We start from the raw sequence: 16,795 nt of genomic DNA, 5'->3' as shown, positions 1-16,795 counted from the left end.
TTCCAGTGCTCTGCTTCTTTATTTCTGCATATCAAACTACTCTGAAACTTAGTGGCTCAAAACAACAACTTTTTCTGCTGGGGTTACAGGTGGCTCACACCTGTAACCCCAGCACTTTGGGAGGCCGAGGCGGGCAGATCACCTGAGATCAGGAGTTCAAGACCAGCCCGGCCAACATGGCCAAACCCTGTCTCTACTAAAAATACAAAAGTTAGCCAGGCGTGGTGGTGCGCGCCTGTAATCCCAGCTACTTTGGAGGCTGAGGCAGGAGAATCGCTTGAACCTGGGAGGCAGAGGTTGCAGTGAGCCGAGATTGTGCCACTGCACTCCAGCCTTTGTGACAGAGCAAGACCCCATCTCAAACAAAACCATTTCCTTCTGTTTCATGAATGTGTGGGTTAGGAATTCAGACAAGGCTCAGCAGGGTGAGTCTTCTATTCTACACGGAATAGCAGAAGTCACTGCATCATAGTCAGCTGGCAGAAGGGCTGGTGCAGCGTCTCCATGATGACTTCATTCACGTCTGGCACCATGGCAGGGACAGCTGAAAGGCCTGGCTCAGCTGAGGCTGTAAACCAGAGTGCCTCCCTGTGGTCTTTCCAACCTGGCCTCTACTCCAGGGTAGCTGGACTTCTTATGAGATGGGTCAGGGCTCCAAGAGCCAGTGTTTCAGTGAACAAAGTAGAAGTTGCATGGCCTTGTAAGGCCCAGCCTTAGAAGTCACATGGCATCACTTCTGAGATACTCTACTTGTTGAAGCAGTCATAGGCCCATCCAGATTCCAGAGGCAGCGCTATAGGTCCCACTTCTCTATGAGAGGAGGGTCAAATAATTTGTGACCATGATTTGAAACCATCATCCATCCAGAGAGAAAAAAGAGATAGGAAGAGTTGCTTTCTACTTCACAATTCTCATGAGATAGCCTCATCCTTAAAAAGAAACCCTCTTGGCCAGGCGCAATGGCTCACCCCTATAATCCCAGCACTTTGAAAGGCCAAGGCAGGCAGATGACCTGAGGTCAGGAGTTCGAGACCAGCTTGACCAACATGGAGAAATCCCATCTCTACTAAAAATACAAAATCAGCCGGGCATAGTGGCACATGCCTGTAATTCCAGCTACTCAGGAGGCTGAGGCAGGAGAATCACTTGAACCCAGGAGGAAGAGGTTGTGTAGTGAGCCAAGATCGCACCATTGCACTCCAGCCTGGGCAACAAGAGCGAAACTCTGTCTCAAAAAATAATAAGAATAATAATAAATCCTCTTTTTGCTTGGCTAACGTGAGTAGGTGTCTGTTCCTGCAACGAAAGTAGTCCTATTATGGGCAAAATTCTGTCTCTCAAATATTTATATATTGAAGACCTAACCTCTAGTACTTCAAAATGGAACTATATTTGGGGATAGGGTGTTTAAAGAGGTTAAGTCAAAATGAGCTCATTAGCATGGGCTTTTATCTAATATAATCAGTGTTCTTATAAGAGAGGAAATTTAGGATGGGCACAATGGTTCATATGTGTAATCCCAGTACTTTGGGAGGCTGACGCAGGAGGATCACTTGAGCCCAGAAGTTTGAGAACAGCCTGGGCAACATAATGAGACCTTGTCTCTTTACAAAAAAAGAAAAAGGAAAAAAAAAAACCATTACCTCGGTGGGATCCCAGCTGCTTGAGAGGCTGAGGTGCAAGGATTGCTTGAGCTGGGGAGTGGGGAGGTTGAGGCACCACTGCACTCCAGCCTGGAAGACAACAACAACAAAAAAAGGAAATTTAAACACAGATAGGAACAGAGGGAAGACCATGTGAAGACATGGGGAGAAGAAGATGGCCATCTACTAGCCAAAGAAAGAGGTCCCAGCAGAAGCTGCCCCTGCCCACACTTTGACTTTGTACTTCCAGCTCCCAGAACTATGACAAATTAATTTCTGTTGTTTAAGCCACCCAGTCTGTGGTCCTTTTGCTATGGCAGCCCTAGCACACTAATACAAGCCCTGACTAAACAAATGTGCCCAGTGTATGAATCTTGGTGCTAATACAAGCAATGGGGAGTCTGGCCCTGCAAGCCTACTAGTTAGAGCAGGGTATGGCCCAAGCCCCGGTAGCTCCAGTGTGCTGCAAGGCATGAAGTATTCTCTTGGCACGGGTTGGCTGCCTCTTCAGTGTGCATCCACTGGAATCAGGACATGTGGAATAGGTGATTCATTTCTTCCATCTCCACTCCTGGCAAATAAAAGCATTTACTATTACCTCTACAAAGGCAGCAGCATGTTCTTCTTTGCAAAAATGAATACACTGTCCTGGTTCGGCTTTCTTACAAACACAGACATGTGAGTGAGAATGTGCATGCATGTGCATACACACACACACGTGCACACACACACTAGCCTTCTATGTCTATGTTCCCTTTCTAACATACTTTCTTCCCTTTTCCATCACCAATGCTCAGCAACCGGGAGTCAAGACACCTCGGTTTGGTCCCAGTTATACTAAATTTGACTTAATTTTCCTAGATTTCTGTTTGTTCAGCTTTAAAATGAAAGGATTGGCCCATCAGTGATTTCTAAGATGACTTTTCACACTTAAGACTCATGGCTCTGCCATCTCAACACAGTGAAGGTGCACTAGGCTAGCATTAGGGCAGCGAGGGTTCTGCTGCTTATTAGCCATGAGCAGTTCACTTCACTTCTCCCAGCCTCAATTTCCTCCACTGTGAAATGTACTTAATGGTGTCCAGCCGGGCGCGGTGGCTCAAGCCTGTAATCCCAGCACTTTGGGAGGCCGAGACGGGCGGATCACGAGGTCAGGAGATCGAGAGACGATCCCGGCTAACACGATGAAACCCCGTCTCTACTAAAAAATACAAAAAAACTAGCCGGGCGAGGTGGCGGGCGCCTGTAGTCCCAGCTACTCAGGAAGCTGAGGCAGGAGAATGGCGTAAACCCGGGAGGCGGAGCTTGCAGTGAGCCGAGATCCGGCCACTGCACTCCAGCCTGGGTGACAGAGCAAGACTCCGTCTCAAAAAAAAAAAAAAAAAAATGGTGTCCAGGGCCTCTCTGACAGTCTGGACCCAAGACCTACTCTTTATCCTGTAAATTCACTTTCCAGACCCTAAGTGTTCTTTATCTTCTTGTCTTGAACAAAACTATCTCCCTTGCCATCTTGAGCCCTCTCCTTTTCCCCTCATTGCTTTGCTCTATTGACCCCCCAGTACCTACCCAACATTTATCAAGTGAGGGTCCTGCTCCCATTTTTGGTCTCCATCCTAAGTCAACCCATGCATCACCCTGGCCTCAGTCAATGACCTTGAATCCCCTCCATTTCAACGCCCCTCTCCCATGATCACAGTCACAACCCTCCAATGCCCACCTCTGAAGTCTCCCCATCAACACTTCCCTCCTAGCCACAGTAGCCATCATCCTCTCATATTTCCTTTTCACTAACTCCTACAAAGCCCATCCTTTGCCTTAATTAAGACCCCCTTTTTCCTGCATGCTAATTTCCTTCCCTTCCTTGCTGGCCTATAGGTCCTTATTACTCGTTTAAACCACTCTCCTGCTGTCGCTGTCAACCCCTCGCCACCTTGTCCCCTGGTCACATGTAACCCATCAAGCCTTGCAGCTTTGTAGTCAATCCAACAATGAACCTTCTCCATTCCCAGCTCTGGACACCAGAATTTCACTAGAGAGAGACCAGTCAACTGTGTGGACACATGCCAACACAAATGAATGGCCTCCAACAAGCAGCTGGTGCCCAACAGAGACTGACTATCCTCCCAACTGTCCCCACCAGCCCTTCTTCTACCCCACCCCCAGCCCCACACGGTGCCTTCCAAATCTCCTCCCAGGAACTTCAGGCCCCCAGCCTGGGAAGCTGACCATCTCACTCTCATGGGATGAGCTCGCCTCCTACTTTGAAGAGAAAATAGAGGCAATCAGGAAAGGACGCCCTCATCTTCCTGCCACTCCACCTACAACTGTGCACATGTGCACCGTCCTTCCTGCCTTCCCTCCTGCTGCATGAAAACGGTGCTTCTCCACCTGTCAAGGGCTAATCCTACCTCCTGTGCCCAGGATTCCACCCCACCCCTTTCTCCCTAAGTCCTTATGCCACCAAGAAGCACCACTCCCTCTACTCTATCTGTGTCCTTTCCCCCAACCATAGGCACCTTTGTCTCAGCACTTATGCTCAGTCATGTCTCTTCTTTCTGGAAAAAAAGAAAGTCCTAGACCTTCGTCCTTGACCTTAGTAGCAACCTATTTCCCCCCTTACCTTCCTGGCTGATAGACCTGAAAGTCAGAACCAGTCTGCGATTTCTGCCTTATTTGCCACTTACGGATTTTAAATGTGAAAATATTTTAGGGCTTTTTCTTCCAGTTAATATAAGGGCTTATGCTCATCATTTATTTACAAAAGAGTCAAACAATGCGGGAACATTAAAAAACCAAAGTCGGAATTTCTTCTGCAGAGAGAACGAGGTTTTGCATGATGCTGCACGACTTGCTCTCAGGCTCTGTCTGTTCACAGATACGTGCATGTGCCGAGCTCTACACAGATGGGTCCCCAGTCAGTGGGTCATCCTGTAACCTGCCTTTCTCACTACACAACAGGCTGTGGGTGTCTTTCCATGTCAACAAATGTGGAACTATATCATTATTGATGGCTACTAGCATCCTGTTTTATAGACTTACCATGATTTACTGAACTCGTCCCTGTTGATGGGGGTTTAAGTTTGTCATTTACACTTCCCCACCCAATTCTCGTTCCTGTCAAGTAAAAGAGAAACTCATTTTAAGCATTCAAGAGAATCTGTCAGGATTCAATTGCAGAAGGCACAGACACCTCTCTTCGCTCTTGCTCTCTCCCACGCTCTCCACTTGAATGGTCTCCCATCTCTGCTTTTTCCTGAGCATCACTTAATTCTTCCTGCTCCTCCACACAGCGCCCACTGCTCCTCACCACAGGCCCTGGCCTATCAAGTCCACGCACATACAAAATCATGGCTCCTGAGTCTACGCAGCCTTTACATTTGCTCCCCAGTGAACACACTGTTCACTCTTAACTCTGATGCAGATCAGCCTTTGCCTCCACCGTCTTCTTGGATGGGTGGCAAAGGTTACATCCATTCCAGCAGGACTCAGGGAAGGTGCAAACACACACACACACACACACACACACACACACACACACACCACTGCCAGTGGCAGCAGCATCCAAAGAGAACCTCAGAGAAGGTCTAGGGACAAGACCCTTACCTACTGACTATGGCAATGTGACCACAGTGGCTCCACCATGGCCTGGCAGCCATGGGGACTGGCGGTGAGGACATCAGCTCTAGTATCTCACAGACCTGGGTTTAATCTCCTTCCCACTCTCTGATCTCAAGAAAGCCACACAAGGGCTCTGAGCCTGCTTCCCTATCTGTAAAATGTGGATAACACTCGCTGACTTGCAGGGTTCTTCTGAGGGGCCACCATTGCAGTGATTTGCTGGCACGGGTGCTTGGGCAGGGAGGAACAAATGGCAGCTGCCATCACTCTCAAAACTGTGGTGGATGTGGACTATTCCGCCTCCCAGGGAAAAGGTCACAGAGGAGCAGAAGATTCAGGAACCTGCCAGCTGGGCTGGACAAACTGGAGTCTAAGTAATGACAAGAATAGAGGCCACCATGTGTTGAGTGCCCAGGACTTGATTAACTTATTTCTCACATAAACCCCCATGAGGCACCAATTAGGAAATAGAAACCGCTCTGAGTCCTTAAAATAGAGGGAACTTAGTGCGCGGAATTGGCTTTCTTGGTGACAGAAGAGCAAAGAAGCCAAATAAGGATAGTGAGAGGGCCCAGAGATGAGCCATAGGAAGAAGGCACCATCCCTGCCCCTAGGCACAGCTGGGCATTTGGCTCTGGGGTCACCCGGAAGCTGGAATCACAGCATCCCTGTCCAGCAGAAGCCAGAGTCCTGAAGGAAAAGCAACTGCTTCTAGAAAGTAGGCCCAAGGCAGAGAGAGAGAGAGAAGAAACCCTCTGGTTTTTCTCTTACTCTACCCCCCAACCTCCTGCCAATGCCTCCTACTGGCAAAACTCTGCTGGAGACCAGATGTCACAGGAGCCTGCAAACACAGCCTCCCCCACCCCCACCACCACCACCACTTCGATGCAGAGCAAGGAAAAGGCATAGAACGGATATCAAAGCAAATAGGCCCAGGACCAGCACAGGCACCTTTCTCATCCCCACTCACACATGAAGAAGCACAGAAAAGTTAAGCAACTTGCCCAAGATCAAACAGCTGACCTTGGAGTGGGAATGTGAACCCAAGCAGCCTGTCCCCTGAGCCCATGAGCTCAACTGCAATGCTACAGCACCTCCCCTAGCGCTGTCTCACAGCTCTCGGCTTTCTCTTACTTTTCTCAGTCTTTCATCCTTTCTCTTTTTTTCTTTCTTTCTTTCTTTCTGGCACAGACAGCAGTGCTGGGGCAGGCACAGGGCTTTGGGGTTTCAGCTTCAGCTTTGTTACTGATGATCTGGGTAAAGTTACTTAATCTGGTCCATCAACATGTATTTATTGAGCACGTACTACACGTTTTCCAAGCCTCTGTTTTCTCATCTGGACAATGAGTATAATGATATAAGGTAGCCAAGCAGAGACAGCAAGGTGACTGCATACAGCATTATTACATTTGTTCCAAAAAATGCTGCTTCTCCCACTCTTCCCTCTTTCTGGCCTTTTTGTTCCTGCAAAGCTTTAGGTTTTCCTTGCCAGACTCACTGCTCGTCTCTGCTGGTGGTTCTTGGAGTAGATGTCACTGGCTCCTATTGGAGCTAATCCCCCAGAGAAGCAACACACCCCCTACCCGTGTCACCTCCTGCCCTCCAGGCCAGCTCTACCTCTGTCAGCACCTCAGTGCCCCAAACTGGAAAGTGGGTTGAGGGGATAATGCCCAGCTGTCTCCCAGCTTGGCCACAAGGATGAGGAAGGGGGTGCGGACAGAGGAGCAAGAGGGAAACTCACAATTTGGAAGTGTGAAAAAGCATTTAAAATATTTAATAGCATGAGCAATACCAGTAATAGCTTTGGGCAGCAGAATTTGGTGTTTGTTTACTTTCCCTGCTCCCAGACGTCCCGCTGCTTTGTACAGGAAGGAAATAAATAGATGCTGGGCACATTCATGCAGAATCCATCAGCCAGGCAGAGTGATGTGATCTGTTCTTAGAACAAGTCACGGTGAGAAGACATGGCCAGCCGGTCTGAGCCCCCACACCGCATGCTCCCCAACACCCCCACCGTGCACCCCACATACCTACTCTCACCTGCCTCTGGCCTCCCTGCAGCCCTGATGTCAGGGACCCAGGAGTTTGTTTCGGAAGCCATGTATATCCCATATGCCCAGTGTATAGTCCCCTGCACCCGCAGGGGAAGCCCATCCTGCCTGCCAGCTTGTATGAGATAGCGAAATTGGAAAGACCACTATGTCTTCTACAAGCACTGCAGCCCTGGCAAGATCTGTTACCCTGAGCCTCAGCCTCCTCCTCTGCAAAACAGAGAAAGAAGCACTTGGTGGGTTGTAGGAAACAGAAGATGCAGGGTAGGGTGGGTTTGAAGAGAACTTCATGAAGGAACTGTTTATGGAAGTGGAAGCAGGGCTAAGGGACCCAATGTGGGATGTTGAGACACCCAAGGACTAGATAATGTAAAGCTGTTACCTCCCCCAGGGCTGAGAGACCAGGCAAGAGCTGGTGACAGGGAGGGCCCCACCACTAAGAGCTATCACTGTGAGAGACACAGAGCTGTGGCACAGAGCGGGCAGAAGGGAAACACCCCAAACTCTCTTCTCGCCCTCTGATTTCCTGATATTATCTCCCCTTGGACAAGCCCAGAAGGAAACCACAGGGCAAGCTAGCCCAGTTAATGTGCTCTGTAAGGGTCCAGCCTCCCTTGCATAAAAGGAAGGGCAAAGCATGGATCTGGAAGGGGAACAGCCATCACACCCTCTCAAAGCACGTCTGTTAAGTGAAACACTTGGCACAGTGCCTGCCCATAGTAAGCACTCAGTGCATTCTGGTTCCTGTTGTCATCATTATCAATTACATTCTTTGTCTGGCATGAAAACTGCCCCTTCCCTACAGCTCTGTTCTTCCGTCCCCTCTTCCTCCATTCTAGGGAATTAACTGGGATATCCCTTTGAGGCAGGAGAATAGGGTCTGGAAACAGGGAGCCTTCACTTCAGCCTCTGATTGGTCATGGGCCAATTCTTCATTTGCATAGGGGTGATTGGTCATGGGCCAAGTCTTCATTTGCATAGGGTGTAACTCTACTTCAGCCTCCAACAGGGTGAAACCAATAGGAAATCTCTAAAAGGTACTTAAAGATTTTGCAACTCGTGCTGCTGAGCTGCTCGCTTGAGCCCGCTCCCACTCTGTGGAGTGTATTTTCACATCAGTAAATCTGTGCTTTTGTTGCTTCACTCTTTTGTTGCTTTGTTTGTGCATTTTGTCCAATTCTTTGTTCAATGCACCAAGAACCTGGATGATTCATAGTCAAGACCCTCCACTGGTAATACCTTGTCTTCTTAGGGAGGAAAAATAAAGATGACAACATTCAGCTCCATTCTAATGATCAAATCTCATCTCTAGTCTCACTTTACAGAGTTTATTAGGGTGCTAGGGACAAAGGCAACTGAGACACCAAGTCCTCCTTTATCCTCACCAAAGCCTTACTTAGAACCCTTTGCTCAGAATTGATTCCATTTGATTTGTCAAGGAATCAAGGAAACCATTCGGCATTGACTGGGCCCCTGTGCTGTGCCCTGCACATTCTATGCTCATACCTGACTCAGCTTAGTAGTTAAGGGCATTTGCTTTGGAGCCAGGCCAATCTTGGGCCATCTAGTAAAATTCTATAGCCTCAGTTTCCTCCCTGCCAAAATAAACCTGCTGCCACCCTGCAAGCTGCTGTAAGGATAGTTGGAGAAGGCCTGGCACAGAGAAGACCTTCCGTAACCTCTTGGTGCAGGTGTGACAGATGAAGAAACGAGCACCAGAATACAAAAGGGATTTCCCCGGACCCACACTAGCAAGCTGCTCTTGAACCCAGTTTTGCCTTGGCCCAAAGCCGGTGGCTTTCTGCTCTGCACCCCACACTGTCTCTCGCAGTTGACTTATCCCCATCAGCAGATAGGTGCGGTGTTTCAAAGAAACCAAAAACATTTTCTTCCTTCTTTGTTTGAGAACATATTCTGTGTTTTTATTTTTCTGGGAATTATTTCTTTGTTGTTATGGACAGATGGGAACGTGTGTGTGCAGCCATTGGCCTCTGTGGATGGCAGCTGTGGACGCAGCTCAGAAAAACATAGGGTAGCAGGAGGGAAGATTTCTGCTTCTTCAGAGAGGCAAATCCAAGCAAAGAAACGGAGGGGCTGACCTCAGCCTGTTCTTTGGAGTTTTCTTTTATTGATTTTTTTAGGTTTTTCGTTTTTTGTTTTTGAGATGTACTCTGGCTCTGTCGCCCAGGCTGGAGTGCAGTGGCACAATCTCGGCTCACTACAACCTCTGCCTCCCGGGTTCAAGCGATTCTCCTGCCTCAGCCTCCCAAGTAGCTGGGATTACAGGCACTTTCCACCAAGCCTTGCTAGTTTTTTTTTTTTTAGTAGAGACGGGTTTTCTCTATGTTGCCCAGACTGGTCTCGAACTCCTGACCTCAAGTGATCCATCCGCCTTGGCCTCCCAAAGTGCTGGGATTACAGGTGGGAGCCACCGCGCCCGGTCTGGTTTTTTCTTTTATTGAAATGGCCAGCCTTGGGTTTTGAGTCAGGACTCTGGGAACCCCAGCCCTATTCCTGGCCCACCAGGAACCCAAAGCTGCCCACTTTCCCAGGTCCCAGATCTAGAAAGTAGATCCTTTTCTCTCTTGAAAGGCTGTGGGGTGAAGTCAAGTCATCCAAAAGTCCGGGATCCAGGAAGTCCATGTTGTGGGTGGTTCCAAAATGAACTTTGGAGTCAGCTAGACTTGGGTGTGAGTCCTGATGTGAACTTTATTCTATGGGACCTTGGGCAAGTTTCTTCATCCTTCTGGTCCTCAGTTTCCCCATCTGTGAAATAGGAGTATTAAGGTATAACTCCCGGTGTCATTAGGAGGGTGCAGTGAAGTCAGGGTTTAGGGGAGACTTCACACTGCTGGGAGGTGCATTTAGGGACAGGGCCTCAGGGAGCGAAAGCCATCCTCTCCTGCCACTCAGGCCAGGGCTGCCAAGAGCAGCTTCCCAGGGCTCTTTAGGCCGAGGCCAGGCTCCTGTCTGTCGGCCTCAAGTCTGAGGGCCCTTCTCGCCTGGGTTTCCTGTTGTCCTCTTTTACTCTTTTTAAAGAAAAGAAAAGAAGCATCCTTCCTCTGGAGACCTTTGTCCTGAAGCTAGCCGGGAATGCTAGAGACAGTCAGTCCATGCTGAGTGTGTTGAGCCACTTTCTGGGTTTAAAAAAATATATTATTGTTTACCTAACAGTTCTTCTGTGAGAAATGGGTGTCTGTTCCTTTAAACAGAGCACAGGGCAGACAGAGTGGCTCCGGGGTTGTTTGCAGCAGAGAGGAGGGGGAGGGAGAAGGAAGGCATCCTGTTGTTGAGTAGAAATGAGAGAGAAGCCAATGGACAGACAGACAGACAGCAGAGGGAGAGGTCAGCAGAGACCCAAGCAGTGGAGCTCAGCTGTTTTTGTTTCTGTTTTTGTTTTCTATGAAAAATTTGCTTTGAAAAAGCAAATATTTTTGCTTTTCTTTCTGAAAGAAAGAAAAAAATTTACAATTTTTTTTCTTTTGGCCTGTATTTTGCCAGTCTAACCCAAGATACTACTGGTTTTCTTAAGACCAGGGAATCTTTTTCACCTGAACTTTGCTGGGGGATGACATTTCAACGTAAAGAAAAATAAAAAAAAAGGTCCTGGCAGTCTCAACTCATTAAACTTTGTGCAGAAGATGTTGTGAGCTTTTCCTAAATTCAACACTTGGGAATAGAAATCAGGAATAATCCATCTTAATATTTACTGAATGGCCATGCTTTTCCTACATTATCTCCAATCATCCCAACATCCCTGCCAGAGAGGTTTATGTATCCCTATTTTACAGATATGGAAACTGAGGCAAAGGCAGATTAAGAGCGTGCCCAAGATTAGGAAGATACATAGGAGGCAAGTCATGGGCTGAGGTTTCACCTCCTTTGTGAACACAACAGCAGGTCCAGCGGGGCACGAAAGGGGAGAGGAGAGAGACAGCGTGGACTTCCTGGCTGTGTGATTTGCCAGCCTCTAGTATAAATACTTCTAGCAACCCCTTGGCTCTTTAGGGTTCTCCAGCAACAAGGAACAAGCCCAAGATTGTAAACTCCCAAGAGTAGGTCTAATTCAACCACCACCATTGTCAGCAACATTACAGAGCATTTTAAAAATTTAAGAGACGTTTTGTCAATTGCCACATCAGACTGTGTGACTCTCCTGCTGACATTTAGGAGGTGGCCCCCGAGCTCCTGCATGATTTGGTCTCTGCCTCCTCCAGTCCCGTCTCCTTGCTCACTATGCTCTCCATAAATCTCTCAGTTCCTCAAACATGATGCTACCGGCATCACCTGGGAGTAGGTTGGAAATTCAGTTCTGCCCCACTCCAGAAGTACTGAGACAGAGTCTGCCTTTTAATAAGGCCCCCAGGTGCACAGTGAAGTGTGAGAAGCACCACTCTTGCACATTTAGCTTTTCCACTTCGGGACCTTTGCACATGCAGCTTTCTGTCTAGAACACTCTTTTTTTTTTTTTTTTTTTTTGAGACGGAGTCTCGCTCTGTAACCAGGCTGGAATGCAGTGGTGCAATCTCAGCTCACAGCAACCTCCACCCTCCCAGATTCAAGTGATTCTCCTGCCTCAGCCTCCCAAGTAGCTGGGACTACAGGCACGCATCACTACACTCAGCTAAGGTTTTTTTGCTTTTTGTTTTTTTTTTTTGTATTTTTAGTAGAGACAGGATTTCACCATGTTGGCCAGGATGGTCTCCATCTCTTGACCTCATGATCTGCCCGCCTCGGCATCCCAAAGTGCTAGGATTACAGGCGTGAGCCACCGCTCCCGGCCACACTCCTTTTTTTAATCTTGAATTCTGACATTCATATGTCCTGAGCTCATTATGTCACTTCCTCTGAAAAGGCCCCCTTGACCTTCCAATGAAGTTATTTTTTCTTAAGAGTCCAGTTCTTTTCTTTCATAGCACCTATTGCAGTGTGTAATTACATACCGACTTACTGAACGTCTGTCTCCATGAAGGCTGAGGCCATGACTCACTTGCTTACCAAGGACATAGTAGAAACTGCACCGACACATGCCGAAGGAATAAGCATGGTGCTGTTTCTGTGCAGCATCAAAAGAGTTCACAGACAGAGTGCATTGGGTCTCTCTAGGCATTTGGTCTCTGCAGGCATTTTTATTCAGTTTCACCAAATATTCACTGAGTGCTATTATGTGTCCGGAGCTGGAGTCATACGTGTAAGGAGGCCTGGTGTGACAAAGTGGATCCCAGAATTTGGTGTAGTGACTCAGTTGTCTTGTTCAGTGGACAAGGTTGGGGGCTGAATGAAATAGCCCAGGAAGTGTACATTTCTGGTGATTACAGCAACGAACCCTCAGAAGGTGAGAAAGGAAATTAGCATTTCCTACTCCCCACATCTGGGCCAGGCACCTACATGGTTAGCAAGTGTCAAAGAGGGATTTCAAATCCACTAGAATAACACATGAATTGCTTAACTAAAACCCATGCCTTTTGCCTTTTAAGTAAGGTTAAGAATGCACACAGTTAAAAATAAGATAGTATAGAAGTGCTTCATCACTTGCCCCCCTTAGTTCCATACTCCAAAGATAACTACTTTTTATCTCTTTTATCTGTTTCTTCTGGTAGCTGATTTCAAATCTCTGAGTATTTTTATTTACTGTTTCTTGATTTGTTAATTTTAAAACATCAGGAAGCAAATTTCGCTGTTTTATATCACTCTCACCTCCTTTATTCTCCCCAAATAATTATATCACTATTATACTTGTAAATACAAGTTGATATGGTTTGACTGTGTCCCCATCCAAATCTCAACTTGAATTATATCTCCCAGAACTCCCACGTATTGTGGGAGGGACCCGGGGGAGGGGGTAATTGAATCATAGGGGCCAGTCTTTTTCCCGTGTTATTCTTGTGATAGTGAATAAGTCTCATGAGATCTGATGGGTTTATCAGGGGTTTCCACTTTTGCTTCTTCCTCATTTTCTTTTGCTGCTGCCATGTAAGAAGTGCCTAAGGCCTCCCCAGCCATGTGGAACTATAAGTCCAATCAAGCCTCTTTTTCCTCCCAGTCTCGGGTATGTCTTTATCAGCAGCGTGAAAACTGATTAATACAGTCAATTGGTACCAGTAGAGTGGGGCACTGCTGAAAAGATACCCGAAAACGTGGCAGCAACTTTGGAACTGGGTAACAGGCAGAGGTTGGAACAGTTTGGAGGGCTCAGAAGAAGACAGGAAAATGTGGGAAAGTTTGGAACTTCCTAGAGACTTGTTGATTGGCTTTGACCAAAAGCCTGATAATGATATGGACAATAAGGTTCAGGCTGAGGTGGTCTCAGATGGAGATGAGGAACTTGTTGGGAACTGGAGTAAAGGTGACTCTTGTTATGTTTTAGCAAAGAGACTGGTGGCATTTTGCCCCTACCCTGGAGATTTGTGAAAATTTGAACTTGAGAAAGATGATTTAGCGTATCTGGCGGAAGAAATTTCTAAACAGCAAAGCATTCAAGAGGTGACTTGGGTACTATTAAAGGCATTCCATTTTATAAGCGAAGCAGAGTTTAAAAGTTTTGAAAATTTGCAGCCTATGTTATAGAAAAGAAAAACCCATTTTCTGGGAAGAAATTCAAACCAGCTCCAGAAATTTGTATAAATAGCAAGGAGCCTAATGTTAATCCCCAAGACCATGGAGAAAATGTCTCCAGGCCAGGTCATAGACCTTCACAGCAGCCCCTCCCATCACAGGCCCAGAGGCACAGGAGGAGAACGTGGTTTTGTGGGCCAGGCCCAAGGTTCCCGTGCTGTGTGCAGCTTAGGGACTTGGTGCCCTGTGTCCTAGCCATCCAGCCATGGCTGAAAGGGGCCAACCATCAGCTCAGGCTGTGGCTTCAGAGGGTGGAAGCCCCAAGCCTTGACAGCTTCCATGTGGTGATGAGCTGCAGGTGCACAGATGTCAAGAACTGAGGTTTGGGAATCTTAACCTAGAATTCAGAAAATGTATGGAAATGCCTGGATACCCAGGCAAAAGTTTGCTGCAGGGGTGGGGACCTCAAGGAGAACCTTGCTAGGGCAGTGTGGAAGGGAAATGTGGGGTCAGAGCCCCCACAGAAACTTTCTACTGGGGCACTGCCTAGTGGAGCTGTGAGAAGAAGGCCATCATCCTCCAGACCCCAGAACGTAAATCCACTGACAGCTTGCACCATTTGCCTAGAAAAGCTGCAGACACTCAACACCAGCCTGTGAAAGCAGCCAGGACGGAGGCTGTACCCTGCAAAGCCACAGGAGCAGAGCTGCCCAAGACCATGGGAACCTACCTCTTGCATCTCCCTGGATGTGAGACCTGGAGTCAAAGGAGATCATTTTGAAGCTTTAAAATTTGACTGCCCCACTGAATTTCAGACTTGCATGGGCCCCATAACCCCTTTGTTTTGGCCAATTTCTCCCATTTGGGACAGCTGTATTTACTCAATTCCTATACCCCCATTGTATCTAGGAAGTAACTAGCTTGCTTTTGGTATTACAGGCTCATAGGCAGAAGGGACTTGCCTTGTCTCAGATGAGACTTTGGACTATGGACTTTTGGGTTAACGCTGAAATGCATTAAGACTTTGGGGGACTGTTGTGAAGGCCTGATTGGTTTTAAAATGTAAGGACATGGGCCGGGCGCAGTGGCTTACGCCTGTAATCCCAGCGCTTTGGGAGGCCAAGGCGGGCAGATCACGAGGTCAGGAGATCGAGACCATCCTGGCTAACATGGTGAAACCCCGTCTCTACTAAAAATACAAAAAATTAGCCAGGCATAGTGACGGGCACCTGTAGTCCCAGCTACTCGGGAGGCTGAGACAGGAGAGTAGCGTGAACCCGGGAGGCGGAGCTTGCAGTGAGCCGAGATCACACCACTGCACTCCAGCCAGGGCGATAGAGTGAGGCCCCATCTCAAAAAAAAAAAAAGTAAGGACATGATATTTGGAGGATGCAGGGGCAGAATGATATGGTTTGGCTGTATTCCCACCTAAATCTCAACTTGAATTGTATCTCCCAGAATTCCCTGAGCCTCAGTTTCCTCATCAGCAAATGGGAATAACCCTTACCACATAGGAATGTTGTGAGGGTCAAATAAAATAATGGTAAGGCACAATAGAAATGTTTATTGTTATGGGAAAGTGAAAGTTTACAGCAGCAGACAGGAGGGGTAACTGGGAAGGCAATGAATTGGAAAGGCCTTTTTCAGCATTTTGAAAATAATTAGATAGGCCTGCTCCATGTTAGATTCCCACCATCTCTGGTTCAAACATCAGCAACATGAATTCTCATGTCTCTGAGCAGTATAATAATACCTTACATTTACATAGCGTGTTAGGCTTGCAACATGTTTTCTCATGCATTATCTTACTGGATTTGAGTCTTCCAATATCCCTGAGAGGCAAGGAGTACCAGCATTCAAATTTCCATTTTACAGACAAGGAAATTAAGAGTCAGCATGATGCAAACATGATCAAAGTCGTAGAGCTAGGAAGCTCTGGGACCAAGCTCTAGTAGAACTGGAACCAAATCCAAACCTTCTGAGACAGGAAGCTTGTCACTGCCCTGCACTATGATGCCAAGAAAGGACATCTCAGGGCCAAGTGTGGTGGCTCATGCCTGTAATCCCAGCATTTTGGGGGGCCAAAGCAGGAGGATCACTTGAGCTTAGGAGCATGAGACCCGCCTGGGCAAATAGGGAGACTCCATCTTTACAAAAAATATAAAAAATTAATCAGGCATGGTGGGGCACACCTGTGATCCCAGCTACTTGGGAGGCTGAGGTGGGGGGGTCATTTGGGTCTGGGAGGTTAAGGTTGCAATAAGCGTCAGTAGTGCCACTGCACTCCAGCCTGGGTGACAGAGAGAGACCCTGTCTCCCAAAAGAAGAAGGAAGGAAAGAACAAGGGAAGGAAGGAAGGAAGGAAGGAAGGAAGGAAGGAAGGAAGGAAGGAAGGGAGGGAGGGAGGGAGGGAGGGAGGGAGGGAGGAAGGGGAGACAGAAAGAAAGAGAAAGAAAAGAAAAGAAAGAGAAAAGAGAAAGAAAAAAGAAAAGGAGGAGGGAGAAGAGGAAGGAAGGAAGGAAGGGAGGGAGGGAGGGAGGGAGGGAGGGAGGAAGGAAGGAAGGAAGGAAGGAAGGAAGGAAGGAAGGAAGGAAGGAGAGAGAAACTTATGTGTATGCAAAGGTTACTGGGAACAAGTGTGTACACTCATACACCTTCCTGGACTTGGGATGTCTTAATCCAGAGATGGCTAGCTGGAGACCCACTGGGTCAATCAGCATGCCAGAGTTTTGTTCAATAGTAGCTCAGTGTTCTCAGAAGTGCTGTATGTGTCACCATTCAGACATACCTAAACGCAGTGGATGCTACCCCATGTAATCTCTCCACCTCTGTGCTTCTGTCACTCACACAAGGTTCCAGGCCTTAGAAAGGAGCATCTATTGGCTGAGCCTAGAAAGGGCACCTGTGCCTGAGCTGTCAGGAGCAAAG

At 47.6% G+C, this 16,795-nt stretch overlaps 1 protein-coding gene across 12 annotated transcripts in view; it reads right to left on the bottom strand.

The window, feature by feature from the left end:
- C16H17orf67 (chromosome 16 C17orf67 homolog) overlaps positions 1-16,795 on the bottom strand; it is an 89,717-nt gene continuing 72,922 nt past the window's right edge. For 4 of the 12 annotated variants that reach the window (XR_012425614.1, XR_012425616.1, XR_012425613.1 and 1 more), the window contains 4 exons: positions 4,683-4,757; positions 2,063-2,214; positions 1,644-1,733; positions 1-810 (listed from right to left, as the gene is read on the bottom strand). Coding sequence is in view for 6 of the 12 variants with exons in the window: in XM_065531307.2 (XP_065387379.1) it covers positions 763-810; positions 1,644-1,733 (138 nt within the window). In the remaining 6 variants the exon portion in view is untranslated. Of the gene's footprint in view, positions 811-1,643; positions 1,734-2,062; positions 2,215-4,682; positions 4,758-9,426; positions 10,079-16,609; positions 16,781-16,795 lie in introns of those variants that run through there. The other 8 variants (XM_065531307.2, XM_074019251.1, XM_065531308.2 and 5 more) reach the window with 6 other exon arrangements.

The sequence above is a fragment of the Macaca fascicularis genome, chromosome 16, assembly GCF_037993035.2.
Source record: "Macaca fascicularis isolate 582-1 chromosome 16, T2T-MFA8v1.1".
Taxonomy (NCBI): domain Eukaryota; kingdom Metazoa; phylum Chordata; class Mammalia; order Primates; family Cercopithecidae; genus Macaca; species Macaca fascicularis.
Note: the sequence above shows the minus strand (reverse complement) of the source record. Positions and strands in the feature narration are given on the sequence as shown.